We start from the raw sequence: 14,696 nt of genomic DNA, 5'->3' as shown, positions 1-14,696 counted from the left end.
CACCTACCTTGAGATGAAAAAGCTTTTTAGGGCCAATTTCTCACTAAATATTATAGCATGTACTAAACAAACGGGAAATTATTAGTGTCACTAGTGTCAACAGGTTTAATTGAACCTGATTTAAGCCACACTTCTCGCACCGTAAACAAATCCTGCCAAAGGGAGAATCATTAAATTCTCTAAGAAGATCCACTTATTAAACATTACCATGTGCTCCTAATGTTTCCAGTGCGCATATAACAGCACAGATGAGCACAAGACCTGCTAGAATCAGAATGCTGCCATGGTAACAAGGTTTCTCAGCAGATTAAAAAAACATTTGCAGTAACACCGAGAAAGAACTTCCACCAATCAACAAAACAAGCCCTCTCTTCCGCTCCAAGTCCATAAACGTTTCATAAACGAGACGGGGGGATCATACAACAAGGGGAGGGATAGTTAGAGCAGAAAAATACATCTATTTACACTGCACTGCAATTTAGTTTATGAGTATTACCTAAGTCAAGAATGACATGTGAACACAGACCTACCTTCTAGAGCATAATTCTTAAGTGGTTTGGTCTTTGGCACTAAGCAATAAAGAAACCTTCCCTCTGCATAGACTCTGAAGATGACTCATTCACGTGAAACCTTTCTGCTGAGAGATTATTTTTAGACTGACATACAAAGTATGGAATAATTGTTTTTATAACTGGATCTGAACCATAATACATGTCAAGCCTAACTGTGAAAGCCCTTTTTTTCCTTAGTGGAAAGGTATGCCACAGACTCGCAGTTCTTGATTTTTATTTATTTTTCCCCCTATCTGAACCCCACACATAAAAGCTTAACAATTCACAGTGTTCAGTCATACAGGTAGGTCCAATTCACAGAGCAAAAGCTGCCAGGCTCACAAGAGAGGACACTTTGCAGGTCTGACTACAGTGACATACAGACTGAAAAGAAAAAAAAAAAGCCTGAGGATGGGGCAGAGCAGAAGAAAACTAAGTATAAATGCCACCGAATCAAAGTAAGCTGTCTGGAAGATTAGGAAATAAATACAGGAATGTATTGCTAAAGATGAATAGAAAAAATGAATATAGTGTAAATCTTAAGCTGAACATTTTACAATCAGAGTCACAAAGGCAGAGACATTTTAATAGTGAATACAACTGGCAATCAAGGTACAAGTTTATAGTAAGGACAAGTTTCAAGAAATCTTTGTAGGCTCCTACAGTAAATTGCTGATCAAAACTGAGACAGAACAAAGGCAGATTATCAATCAAGAAAGATTCCACCATTCTTGATTTTAAGAAAGAAGTTCATATTTGAATTAAGGCCTGTTCCTTATCACTGCACTTATCAGAAAGATTTTTAAAAATTATTTTATGAAAGGCATGGTATCATTGGAAGCATTTTACCAAGATATATCATAGAATGAGGAACCTTGAAGAATTAATAGCAAGTCAATGTAGATACAAAACTGGGCTCCATACATACCATGGTGACATCAAGCACTGGTGAAAACAATGCAATACACTTACACACTATGATGCTATAATCTGTGGTCTAAGACAGTACCACAAAGGTTCTACTTATAGCCTAAAAAGAAATGTGTTGCCTCTGAACCACTCTGATTTGGTTTCAACCTTCAATTCACTGTTAATTGTTTTATATCAGAATCACGCATAGTCATACACCCTCTGGCACCACATTATGTTAGCTGCCTGAAGGCACTTCAACCACAGAAGTACCCAAAAAAAAAAAAAAAAAAAAAAAAAAAATCAACACTCAAGAACATGATAAATGAGAAACAGGAAAAGGAAACCTCCAAGATAACACTTTTTCTTGACATTCTTGAAGATAAAGGGCTGCATGAAAAACAAAACCAACCAAAAAATTAGAAACAATACAAAACAAAAATAAGAACAGATAAAAACATAGTATCAGTATTAACCTACTTGTTGAAAGCCAAAGGTAACAGAGGGAACAGCAGCCGTACAATTTTTATCAGAATGACCAATTTAAATTATTAGTAAACTGTTTTATTATTTTTTTTTACTAATAATTTAAAGAATCATGCCCACTAAAAGAATAGACACAATCAGCACTGAAATAATTATTTTCTTAGAAGCTATGGGATTTTTTTGTTTGTTTGAAATCTGATCTCATTCGAGAGCAGCACATGAGATCTCCAACTGAACAACAATATACCAAATGTGATGATATCACATGCACATCAGGGATTTTTTTTTTTTTAAATGCATTTTCATGGTCCATAACTTGCACAAGAATCATTTTCAAAGTTCCATATATTGTGCATTACCAGGAGGGGTTTCTCAAGGGCTGTTGCTCAGAGCATGGCTCAGCTCTTCAATGCATTTCCTACAGTAAACTGAGATTAACAGTAATTTATGCATCAAGGAAGAGCTCTTTAGGTTATACACCTTCATGGTAATACAGCACTAAAAATCCTGTCCATTAACCTGTGAAAATATTGTGCTTATGCAGACATGCTTGTTTCCGAGAATATAATGTCAAGACAAAGAAAAACAATTTTCTGTTCCAAGGACTAAGTGGTGATAACAAGCCTCGTTTTCTCCTGATGTGTTTTACCTGTGTAGAATTGCTAACAATAAACTATTAATTCAATGGAAAATCTGATCCATTAAATTGCACTGAAAGGAAATTGACAGAGTAGTGCTCAGGGACATTTAATTATGTATTACAATTGCTTACCAAAGGCACAGCTCTCGTGGGCTCCAAACTAGGTCTGGGTGCTGTTGAGTACATGTAATTAAACAATCTGTCTATTTTCCTTAAAGGTACACCTCCACCTTGATCACTTATCTAAGGAATAAAAAGTTAGTTTTAAACATCATGTTCTGAAAAAAATGCAAAACACGTTAAAATTAACTAAATGACTTTAGAAATATTAATGAATATGAAACAAATATTAGAAGTCATGCAGTACTTAATTTGACTTTTCAAATTACAAGTCACATTATTCTAAGCCTAACAGTTAGTAAGCTGCACATGAACTTAATCTTTAGGCACTTACCTTAATAGATAGATCTTCTTTCCCCAGAGTGACTAAGGTTTTGATCGATGGATAGCCTTCTCTCTTACCTTCATGCAACTCTACAGTAGCTCTCATTGAATTCTGAAGTTAAAAGAAAAAAAGTCTTTAATTCTAACTTTACCATATGTGCTTTTTGTGAGTTTCCACTGGCAGTCCATCACACATTAACATAACTTATTGCTAGAATTTACTGGTTTCACACTGTTTCATGACTTGTACCAAAGCATAAACAAGCAGTATACTAATTCTCATCTGTTCTGCTCAAGAAGTGGTGTTACAAATAGCAAAAGAGGAAGATCTAAATGAACATACTTGACTAGTGCCAGCAATCAAAACCAAAATACCATTTTTTCCTAAAAATTCTCTGACCAAGTGTAATTTTTTTCTGGAAATCTATTCAATTGCACCACCTAGAGATTACCTGTCTGATTCCAAAGATACAGTAGCCCTCATGTTCTGTGTTCACTGTTGTTCCAGTGATTCACAAAACACAAAACCAAGACAAAGCATGCCATTTACATTATTCAGACATATGCACTGCTCTTAAGCAGAAGGCACATGCAATAATGAAGCAAGCTTGTAGAAACTGTAAGATAATACATCATCATTGCAAAGACTATTATGAGTTAGTTTAAATTAATCAGCTTCAAAAGGCCAAAAGGAGAAGAGGGAAAACTCAGATTTATTTATTTTTAATTATATAAGGGCATAAGAGGATTGTGAACTGATATTCATATTCATCAAAGCTTCAAACTCTTCACTGGAATAAAAATAAGAAAGGAAAACTGAAACAACACTTCAGAACTGTCACTGAAAAGAATCTCAATTTCAACAGTAACACAAGTTCACGAACCCTTTCCAAATATTAACAAGTACAACCTACCTTGAATAATTCAAATAACATATGAAACAAATGAGATGGTACGTAGACTACTTGAATAGGCTTGTTTGGAGCTTTAGCTGGAAAAAAAAAAAAGATTTTTTTTTTCAAACGGTATCTTGAAGCATTTTTACTTATAGGATTAACATGAAGCTATAGAAAAAGAGCAGTATGTATGCATGTTTTCGTTTTCCAAGTGCAAAATATGATCCATAAAAAAATCAGTTACTGCTAATCATCTAAATGATACGTTCTAATGATTTTTTAAGACAATGTCAGCAGACTTTTAGATATAAAACTAGACTAAGAAGGGGTTATTCAGTACTAAACGTGGTATTTATGACAGCTTTCCCACTTGTGTAGGATTTTTTTTTTTTTTCTAAACACATGCTATATTTAAACATTTGCTGGACAAGTCTTAAAAGTGAAAAAAAAAATCACTGTTTAAATATTCTAAAAAATAAACATTCTCCCTTAATTAAAGCATTGAAAATACATTTTGAAAGTCTGAGTACCATACATTTAAAATTATGTTTTGGAACAAGAAAATTATGATAATTTATTATTTTGTTTACTGTGCTAGTGCTTCAGCAGAGGTGTGTAGCATGGCACAGCTCTGGACACTGGTGCTAGCTGACTGGCAGGAATTAATATAGCTGCACTTAATATGTTCCAGGACAGTTTTCATGCTCAAGATGCAGTCATCCCTGAACATTCAATTATCTACTGACTTAAATTATACAGTCATAGCCTGTCAGACTCAGCAGCAGTTCACATTGAAGAGAAAGCTCTAAACCCATGCTTCTGAAGTTGCAGGTGGATATCAACATGAATGCACAGAGTCAAGTTCATCCTGTTTTGGCACAGAGGGCTGATGATAATACCAGATACTACTTTAACAGACAGATAGGAGGGTATGCAAAGTCTTCTAATTTCCAAAAGATCAGGTAAAAACCCTTTGGAAAAGGAGAAAATCCAAATAATGTTCTGCTTAATTAGTTGTAAGGCAACTTGCAGCCTTATTAATATTCATTTCGTTTGAGTCCATACTCCAATTCTCTTATACCTCACCAAATTCAAGGTTCTATTTTTTTCAAATTCAAAATTTTGAGTACTTTCTGTTTCTGAGACTTTTACAAATCCTTGCCTTCTGATGAAGTTTGGAAACATCTTCTGTTTGGACTGCTGTCCAAACTTTGTGAGATGATTACTCAAGACTTTTTTTTTTTTTAAACAGTAAAAAAAAAAAAAAAAAAAAGGGACTGAGAGTAGAATTTATGAGGGTATTTAAAAATGAAATAAGTTTGAGCTCCATTAAAAGATGAGGAGGCAGGCCTGTTTCTTTCCCAGCCACAAGGATTCTCAAATGCCTTTGTTTTCCTTAAAGTGGTAGTGAATTTAGCAGATAGCATTCTGTATAAATATCATTGTGATGAACTAAAATCCAGGTGTCTACAGGGACACATAAGGACAAGAAAAGTAGCTGCATATAGGACTGCAGAGTTCAAATTATAGCCTACAATTAATTACCAAAACTGTGAACCATGGATATTAGACATGCTTTTTCTTAATTACATCACTTAAATGAGTTTCATAATTACCATTGAATTCTTCAACTTCCAGATCAGGTGCCACCATATAGTATTGTTCACACAACATCTTAGCTGTTTCATAAGCATCTACAAAATGAGAGAACAGAACACCAACTTATGAAAAGCCAGCTAAAGAAGACTAGCAAAGTTTATCCCATATCTGAAGACTACAAGCAGAACGCTAATTTTAACCTGTTTGCAAGCATGAAACTGGTATCCATTCTAATCTCTTTTTATCTATAGATTCACTGCCAATTTGTCAAGAAAGAGCAAATTCTATTTAAAGCTCTGAAAAAAAAAAAAAACCCACAAAACAAAACATAAAATTACTAGAGGCAAGCTACTTTTCCATCTCTGCTCAGGGCTTAAAACGAGGAAGGATCTAAACCTAGGCAGACCACAATACCTACTTATTTATCATGTCCTATTCACAACTTAATACTTGTTCTCTCCTAATCAAACAAAGAAAATATGACATTGCAACCACAATTTATTTTTTTCAACCACGATACAGTTTACAACACTTGACTTTTCAATGTCATCTCAGGGAGAATCTGAAGTCTTTAAGATTACTCGTTCTCTCCTACCAAACCACAACAAAGAGCTTACCCATAGTCCATATCAACCTTTACGTACTGACAGAAATACAGCAAGAAAGTTGAAGTTATCTTTTGTTTGAAATTTTTTTAGTTTTTCTAAATATTTACTGGTATCTCCTTTGCAAAAACACCTCAGAAATAAGCAACACATTAGCCTAAGAAGGAACTACAAACTCAACTATATGCAACTACACTGCTTAAGTTACCTTAATGAAAATAGTTTAAAATAATGATTTTTTTCCCCTCATAATTAGGGTTGGCTAGGAACAAGCACATGAACAGACGGTGCAATCCTGTAGACAAAGAGAAATTTGCTAAGACACTGTCGCAGATGCATTTGATCCAGCCCTAGAAATTACCTTCTTCCTCCTGCTCAAAGTGATGCTACAGAAAATAAGTCACCACCAAGACTCACAGCAATGCAACAAGCACAATGAAAGCAAAATCACTAGCCCCCAGAAAGGACTGCTTGTTTATGTTTAATTGTTCTACTTCAAGATGTGCTGCCTACAGATGTAATCTATATTTGTACCCTGTTAACTAGAAAGAATTTATACCAGTTATTCTGACATCTGCAAGGCTGGACGTATCAAACACAGGTGACACAGATGCTGCTTGAGCTTTAGTAAAATGGAGCTAATCAATGCTGGGAATGTTCTTGATCAAGTCCCCAGAACGTTTCAAAGTCATCTGTCCAACAGGAATCATCTGTATCAAGATAGCCAACTTCAAAGACCTTCTCTAAAAGAGCCCTGTCATTGGCACAATAAAACGTGCCCTAGTAAAAAAGACTAAAATCCTATTTAATATCCAAGCTCTGCAAGAAACCTCAGCCTGGGATGTACATAACCTAGGAAAATAATGCGGGAATATCTACACCTACACAAAATTGTAATATCTCAGAACTTCTGATGGCCCTGGGAATAATCCTGTTGTGCTTTAGCTAAAAGGGGCATGAGGAACACTGCCACAGTCTTGACTCAGTCATCAAAAGTTGAAGACAGGCATGCAGCTGTTATGACCGTATGGTTGTCTACGTGGAGAAAAGATATATTAGCATGTTTCAAAGACTTTCCACATCATAAGTGGATATCAGATGTGGATCAAAGTGGTAGAAGTCAGATTCCTTGTTGTAGAGAAAAACACCGAGGCCTCTGAAAAGCATACTAATAATAGGGTGGTAAAAAATGAAAGAGACTTCAATATACAGATGTAGAGCAGACACAGCCACTATACAAAACTTAAGAGAATTAAGAGATTCTGAAAAAATTCTACCTAGCCTCCCTAAGCTGAACAAATATAAGACTCACCCATTTTCACAAAGCAGCCACCCTTGCAATGAAGGGCAAGGCACTATCACTTCACGATCCAGTGAAGTATCCACTCATGAGGGAAAAAACAGTGTCAGAGTGCAGTCTCAAATTTACCCTTCTTCTCTGCCTTTGGCAGAAGCCTAGGACCTTTAGTTAAAAGAAACTGTGCCAAAAGGTTCAAGGCACACCTCATGTCATGGCTGGAGGTAAGCAGCAACAGGATTGAAAGATCTATCAGTACATCTGAAAACCCAGCTCAAGTAAAAAGCTGAGAATTGCTCTCAGCTCAAACAAATCTGTAGGACAGTCAGTGGGATACTGAGACCTACCTCAGGCAGTTAGAGGCGCAACACTCGGTGAAGCTGCTTGAAGTAAGAAGTGGTTGTTTAAATCATTTCTTTCATGTTCAAAGATCTTACAGAGTTTGTAGCTGCCACATAGGGTGCCAACACCTTAACTCTAACAAATTGCTTCAAATACCACCCATGCACCAGAACATGTTGGAGCTAGCACAGGATACAGAATGTAAATTAACCACTCCATCACCTTGAAGATGGCCTCACTTACACTGACTATGGGCAGGCTCTGCCTTTAAGAACATTTGGTTTCTTTGAAATAACACTGGATACTGTTTATGATGTCCTCATTTTGTTAAAGGATATTTCACCAGATACAGATGATGATCTCAGCCACTAGCTTGAAAACTGGACTGAGCATTTTCTGACGCTGCACACTCCTCTGTTCACAGCAGACAGCAGCTATGAATTTCATGATCAAAATAGATCCGAAGATTGCTATTAGAAGGAACATTTAAATAAATAAGCCTGTAACATACAATGTCAAGGTCAAAGAGTAGTAAGATCAATCAACAGAAAATAGAGCTGCTGAAAAAAGCCACCTTGGAGCCAAAGAGCTAGAAGCCAAGAAGCCCTGCTAACAGTAAAAAGCATCTACATTACAAAGCAAGCTATTGTGCAAGCCAAATTCTAACAAAGTTTTCCCTTTCAGCTGAAAGCTGACAAAAAGTGAAGGCGAAAAACACATTCTTCCTCTTTTGTAACTGCATAAATAGCAACGAAGGGGAGAAGGAAGAATCCACTCCTACAGCAAAAGCTGTATTTGTAAATACACCCAGAGTGTGAACCTTCAATAAGCCAGTTCTTGAAGGGGACAGCATCGCCTCATGCATATTTACTAACATTCAGAAAGCTTATAAGCATAACAACCAGCAAACAAAACGCCACATGAGACTATGACAGATCATTCAGGTAGAGCCATCACATACACGTCTTCTGTACAAGAGAGAATAGGCTGTGATGTGGTAAGATACACGACGTTAATAACTGGAATATCCATATATAGCTGAGGACATTTTACTTAAACGCCTTACTAAATAAATCAGAAAATGGCATGTACATGTATTCTCAAATTTCTTTAGTACTGGTATTAAGGAAAAACAGTAGTACCTTAGAACCTGTTCCTAAATATTTTTAGGGAAAACGGCACCTATGTTTTAATAAAACATTTAGGCATTTAATCTGTTATTTGTCTCCCTAGTTCTACTAACAGATCAGAAGTTTCAACATTCTTAACTACAAAGACATTAGAAATTCTGAATAAGCCATGGCTTTATTGTAAGCAACTGCAGAGCTTCTATTTCTTGGTGTTTCTTTTTCTTTCGGTTACTGTTTTAAGTGTATTGAATCAATAAAAATCACCTTCAGTCTTAGGAATCTGAATAATACATTTATGTATATTCTAAATTGTGAATTTTTTAATCAACAAAAAATATGAACCCGGTCTCCTTACCTTTAACCACCTCTGCCACATTACAATTAGGGTCAATACTTCCAATATGTTTGGGGTGAGCTGGATTAATGTCTCCTCCAAAAAGAAGTGCTAAAAGGAAAAACAAATGGCAGTGACTCGTCTGTTTCACTTGAGGCAGCACAGAAAGTTTAAATCTGGTAATATCTTGATCTTACTGAATAGCACATCATTTTTACAAAAGATATGCCTGCAAATTGTCAGAATCCTTGTTTAGGAAAACTCTCGGCTGTATGCTCTCCACTCTGTCTTTTGCACAGGGTCTGGCACTCACCAGATCCTTCACTGAGATTTTAGCTCTCAAAGATGCAGAAAGATTTCACACTTCTTTTTTTCAGAAGTGATTTTCTGCTGCTTTAGCACTTAAGTAGGTAAGAAACAGAGGCAGTATGAGGTAAGCAAAAGACAGAATATGAAAGCTTTATCTATTCCAGTAATGATGAGCTAATACATTGGCACACTGCACATTGCAGAACCACACAGGAGACTGTGCCAATAATGAAACAAAGTGCAAGCTATATAACCTGTTTCCAAACTCTACTTTTCAATTGTCTTTCTCAGTGCTTTAAGATTAATTTTTAGCATCACAGATAGATCACTAACATTGGTTACCACAGGGAACTTCTACTAAATTAAGCATCTACAAGCTTTTTAAAAAGTTTCAACCACGGGACAGTGTATTTCAGTTCAATGAAGTAAATTTATACTTCAGAACTAATGCATGTGATGCTCACACTTGGCCTCGAAATTCTATTACGATGAAGCTTTTATTATTGTTGTAACTCTTACAACTCTAAGAGAGCCTGTAAACTGTTTATTCATCATTTGTCTGCCCAGTTACAAGAATAAACTCTATTTATTTCACTGCATGCTTTGGCACATGAAAGCTACTTGTACACAGACAGCATGGCATTTGCTAGTCTCATAAAGGGTTATTGGAAAGACACACAACTTGTAAAACACCTTAGTGCATTACTGCACTTTTGCTCCCCATTACCTGTAGTGGACCCATATTCTAATAGCCCACAAAAGCAGAATACTGGGCAGACAATGAAGCTTTAGTGCTAAAAGGTACAAGATACACTAAGAGATCAAGATTGATCTTAACTTTACATAGATCACTTTCTGCATGGCTGCACATAACGGTTACTAGAAGCTGTGCAAGTAACTCCTTTCATTCTGTAATATGAATATGAAAAGGTTTATTAGTAACACCATAAAGCAATGACATAGAACTCAATGGCAGAGAATGACTAATTCAAGTATTTATTCTTAAATAGAAAATAGGGAGTAGAGGGAGACAAGGATTATAATTTAAACCTTTAGTTAGAAGTACTCAACTAGTATTAGTTAAAAAGGCAAGGAAGTCTAGATAACTTGCTGAAAAATTAAGCAAAAAGACACACAGTATTCTTGCATCCTCACATTTGATTATGAAATAAATGCCAACTCTACAAGCTATGCTGGGAGAATTCTGAGCAGAAAAATACGGCTACTCCACTGTCTAAAAATACTTCATGTAACACTATGCAAGCTGTCTCTGCCAACAAGATTAAAAAGTGACAGCCACGCTAACAAAGCCTGACAATTCTGGAAGAAAGCATACTGGTGGTTTGGATTCATTTCTGACAGCTGTGCAGTACCATATTAACCTGTTGCCAGTATGTTTTTACCATAATTAGCACAGAATATTAAGAATTAGTCATGAGTACTAAAAATACTACAACAAAGCTACAGTTTCTTCAGGTTTACAAGCAACAAGCTCTTGAAGATGAAATAAGCAATTACTTACTGTGTTGGTTAATAAGCATACGGAAAGAGATGCGGTTGGTGTAGAATCTATCTAGAAAATACTGGATGTTACTGCTAACAAATGGATCAAAGCCATATTTTTCCTTGTATTCAATCACCCCTTGAGCCATGGTTGGAACCACATCATTGTGTCTGTTCCTGACTTTAATTAAAACATCTAAAAAGCTAGAGGAAACAAAATTAAAAACAGATTGTTAAAGGTATAATTAAACTCAATCTCTCGCTTCTGTTTTCAACTCTCCACACCATAACCATTTTATCTATTTGCCATCCCACCCAGTAAATAAAGAAGTCATACCTAAACAAGCTTATTTAAAGAGAAACATTAGGTCACAAGGGTCTGTGAAATATTTAAGGTCTCAATTTGAATCATTCCTTCCCGAAACATCCCTTTAGATTAAATCCCTTTGCTATTAACTGAGAACAAGAGATTCCCTTTTTATATGCACCACAGTAACTCTCATTCTCTGTAACTAACAGTAACTGGCAGACTGGAGAGGTAACTCAGAAAATAGCACCCTACTGCCCCCATAGAATTTCCTGACAAGTATTATAATTCATAATTTCTTCCCAAAATTCACTCTGTGCAGTGTAATTTTTGAATGCATTTCTTTACCTGACATCTATTCTGAAGTTTGAGTGCCGGGATAGGTAATTATCATCTGTGTGCCTTCTGTTCAGTTTCCTTTTTACACCACTGGATGGCAGAACACATACAACGGTGCTCTGACAGATGTCTCTGTGGTAGGTTGGGCAGTTTTAGGATACCACTTCCTTTGTTTTTAACAAGTACTTCTCTTGAATCAGCCTGGGGGATTTTTGTTTCTGCTGCCAAGGCAGCTCTACACTTATCTTAAAAGTGCTCATCCTGTTTATTCCACACGCAAAATTGTGCATACTTTAAATATTAATAATTATTAGCTTTTAAAAGCCTAGACATAGAAAAAATCAGTGCTACTCAGTTCTGCTCTATTTTGTAATGTGATATGGATGTTAGCACTACAATGTTTACATGATCTTGTTAGAAAACACACAGTGAAACACAGCTTTCAGAAGAAAACAAAGCTGGGAGTCTTGTTGGGCTATGCCTGCATCTGCAAATCTACAGACTTGGCTATGTAGTTGACTTTAAAAAAATATGTCAGATTTATACTGAAAAGAGATGTATTATTTGCACCAAAAGCGAAATATACACCAGCTAAGGAAGCAAAGAAGACTAGGATCACAAAAAGTAGAAGACTACCAGTTAGTCACCACATTTAAAGCACAAGCTTCCTTCCTGTTCATAACCAGTTAGCCAAGACAATCGTTTGATGGTAAAACATATGCTTAGCTAGTGATAAGCTTTTAAAATTATTTCTTCTACTGTACCTTGCCAGCTCCAAAGGAATGTAGGATTAATATTTAATACTCTTTCATCATCCTTGTTCTGATCACCACTTTTTGACCATATATTAACAAACAATTCAGTTGCCTTTCAACACTGTTTTGTTGCATATAAAAGGGGAAGTTTTAACTGCCTGAATCTCCCCGAAAATTTTCACAGTACAGACCAACTTGTTCCCTATTGCTTTCCAATCTTGCTGACTGCTTCAGATATTTTAATAAAGAATTTACAGATCATTTAAGTCTTGATTCTGTATGATTTGTAACCCTCTGAGATCTGGTATTAGCTTTCCAGACAAGACTACTGCCCAGCTATTTTATTCATGCTTTCTCTCTGTTTCAGGGCAACAAGACTGGCTTAAAACAGAGCTGAGAAGCAACACTTCCAATCATATCTGAAAGATAACAACTGACAGCACTCTCTACTAGCTGCTATTTGCAGACAGCTGTGCTTTTCATTTTTAAGTAGCTCCACTACCCACAATATATACAACATGATGCTTATGTGCTCCACGAGGGCACACTGTTCGCAGATATCCTGCTACTAAAGTGCTCAAATGCACGGAGCACGCTGGAAGGGCAAACAAAGGTCTAGGCTGTTTACCTATTACAGACCAGCAAATCATAGCCGAAGCTTGGTGTGTGAATGCACACAGTAAAGGAATTCTTCGCTCTTACAACGATCTGACAGCCTCTTGTCCTATCTTCAAAGATAACCGAGTTCACTCAAGTGTTCCCATAGATGCTTTCAAGTGACCAAACATATCAAAGTATATATGCTAATTTCAAGGCAGTGGCACAGAAACCACAACACATTTCCTTCCACTCATTCCTTACCCACTCCCCATCCCGCACACACCTGAAAGGCATTTGAAGCTTTTGCTATACTGAAACCATAGGAAGCCACATAAAAAAAATCTTAAGTGGTCATGGGATTGACTGAGAAAAATCGATTGCAGAATAGCTCTGAAAGTTTTATTTAGCAATAAATCTTCAGAAAAATTCTGTTTTGCATTTGCACAACTACAATGAATAATGCTGTTGGTCTGACAGAAGAGCAATTACTAATATGAAGCTACTTCAGTCAAATAACTTCAGTGGCTTCTGTATTAACAAAACAATGTTTGTTACCACAGCTATTAAATAAACTAAGCCTATGCATTCCTGTGAAGGTAATTAATGAATGTCAACACACAAGTTATTTTTTAAGTCCCTAATCGCAGTAATAGGCATTATTCTGTTTTGATTTATCAGGACAGTGCAAGAAAAGTAATTTTAAAAACTCAGTATAAAGACAAAAAGGAATTTTTGCTATGTCCATTTTATGGATAGCATTACCTGAAAGGTTGAAGAAAAACTGATGCGTGTAGACCGTCAAAAATCCTTTTAAATAGGACATATGTGTATATATACATACACACACACAATATTCTTTGACTGACAGACTGCTCTTTTAGAAAAAAGTGCTAGCTACCTGGTAGTTGAAAACCACCAGAAAGACAAACCAAGTTCATGCTCTGAAAAATTCCCCTAGTAGAACATAACTATTTTCAAAGTAAAAACACTAAGTGAAGTAGCATTTCATATTATTTTAAAGTAACAAAACACCATGTGCTTATTCCAATCTACTCCGATAGTTATTTCAAATTGCTAACAGAATTGCTATTCCAATCTTTGTGCTGCACAAGGAAAAGTTATTTTTTAATTACTAAATTTCATATTTGTGCATTATCTATAGACATATTCACAGTGTATTACTTCAGTTACTATTGAATCTGGAATACTTTCTCTGACGCACTCCCACCACAGGGTGAGCAAGAAAAAAATCCAAGAAACTCATGGGTACGGAATGTGGAGTGTTTGTTCTTTTCTTTTTTTTTTTTTTTTCCCCCCAATGTACAGATAAACACCACTTTTTACAAAACCTTCTGTTTTTGAAAAGCAACTTCTGCCTTTGCATGATCATCCGGATGCATACTGCCACCATGGGAAGTTCCAAACACTTCTGCCAGCTTACACACTCTACCAAATGTGAACACCTTATCTTAAAACTTCTGCAATCACATTGTTTGACAGAGCTAAGGAAAGACTTCCTACCAGACCCCTCTGCACCTTGAGTAAAGACACTGTTATTATCAAAAATTCCAAAAAGGTCTGACAACATTGTAGCAAGTCTTCATCCAGTCCACTAACCAATAGAACGTGAAGAAACTGAAGCATTTCTGA

General features: G+C 36.1%; 1 protein-coding gene across 2 annotated transcripts in view; it reads right to left on the bottom strand.

Moving 5' to 3' along the window:
• PDK3 (pyruvate dehydrogenase kinase 3) overlaps nt 1-14,696 on the bottom strand; it is a 53,337-nt gene that overhangs the window by 4,347 nt on the left and 34,294 nt on the right. For both annotated transcript variants that reach the window (XM_084492826.1, XM_084492827.1), the window contains 6 exons: nt 11,065-11,249; nt 9,255-9,344; nt 5,543-5,620; nt 3,945-4,021; nt 3,041-3,142; nt 2,719-2,829 (listed from right to left, as the gene is read on the bottom strand). In XM_084492826.1, coding sequence (XP_084348952.1) covers nt 2,719-2,829; nt 3,041-3,142; nt 3,945-4,021; nt 5,543-5,620; nt 9,255-9,344; nt 11,065-11,249 — 643 coding nt within the window. The remainder of the gene's footprint in view (nt 1-2,718; nt 2,830-3,040; nt 3,143-3,944; nt 4,022-5,542; nt 5,621-9,254; nt 9,345-11,064; nt 11,250-14,696) is intronic.

This window comes from Aythya ferina (genome assembly GCF_964211825.1).
Source record: "Aythya ferina genome assembly, chromosome: 1".
In the NCBI taxonomy this organism is placed as follows: Eukaryota; Metazoa; Chordata; class Aves; order Anseriformes; family Anatidae; genus Aythya; species Aythya ferina.
This window is presented reverse-complemented; position numbering and strand designations above follow the sequence as displayed.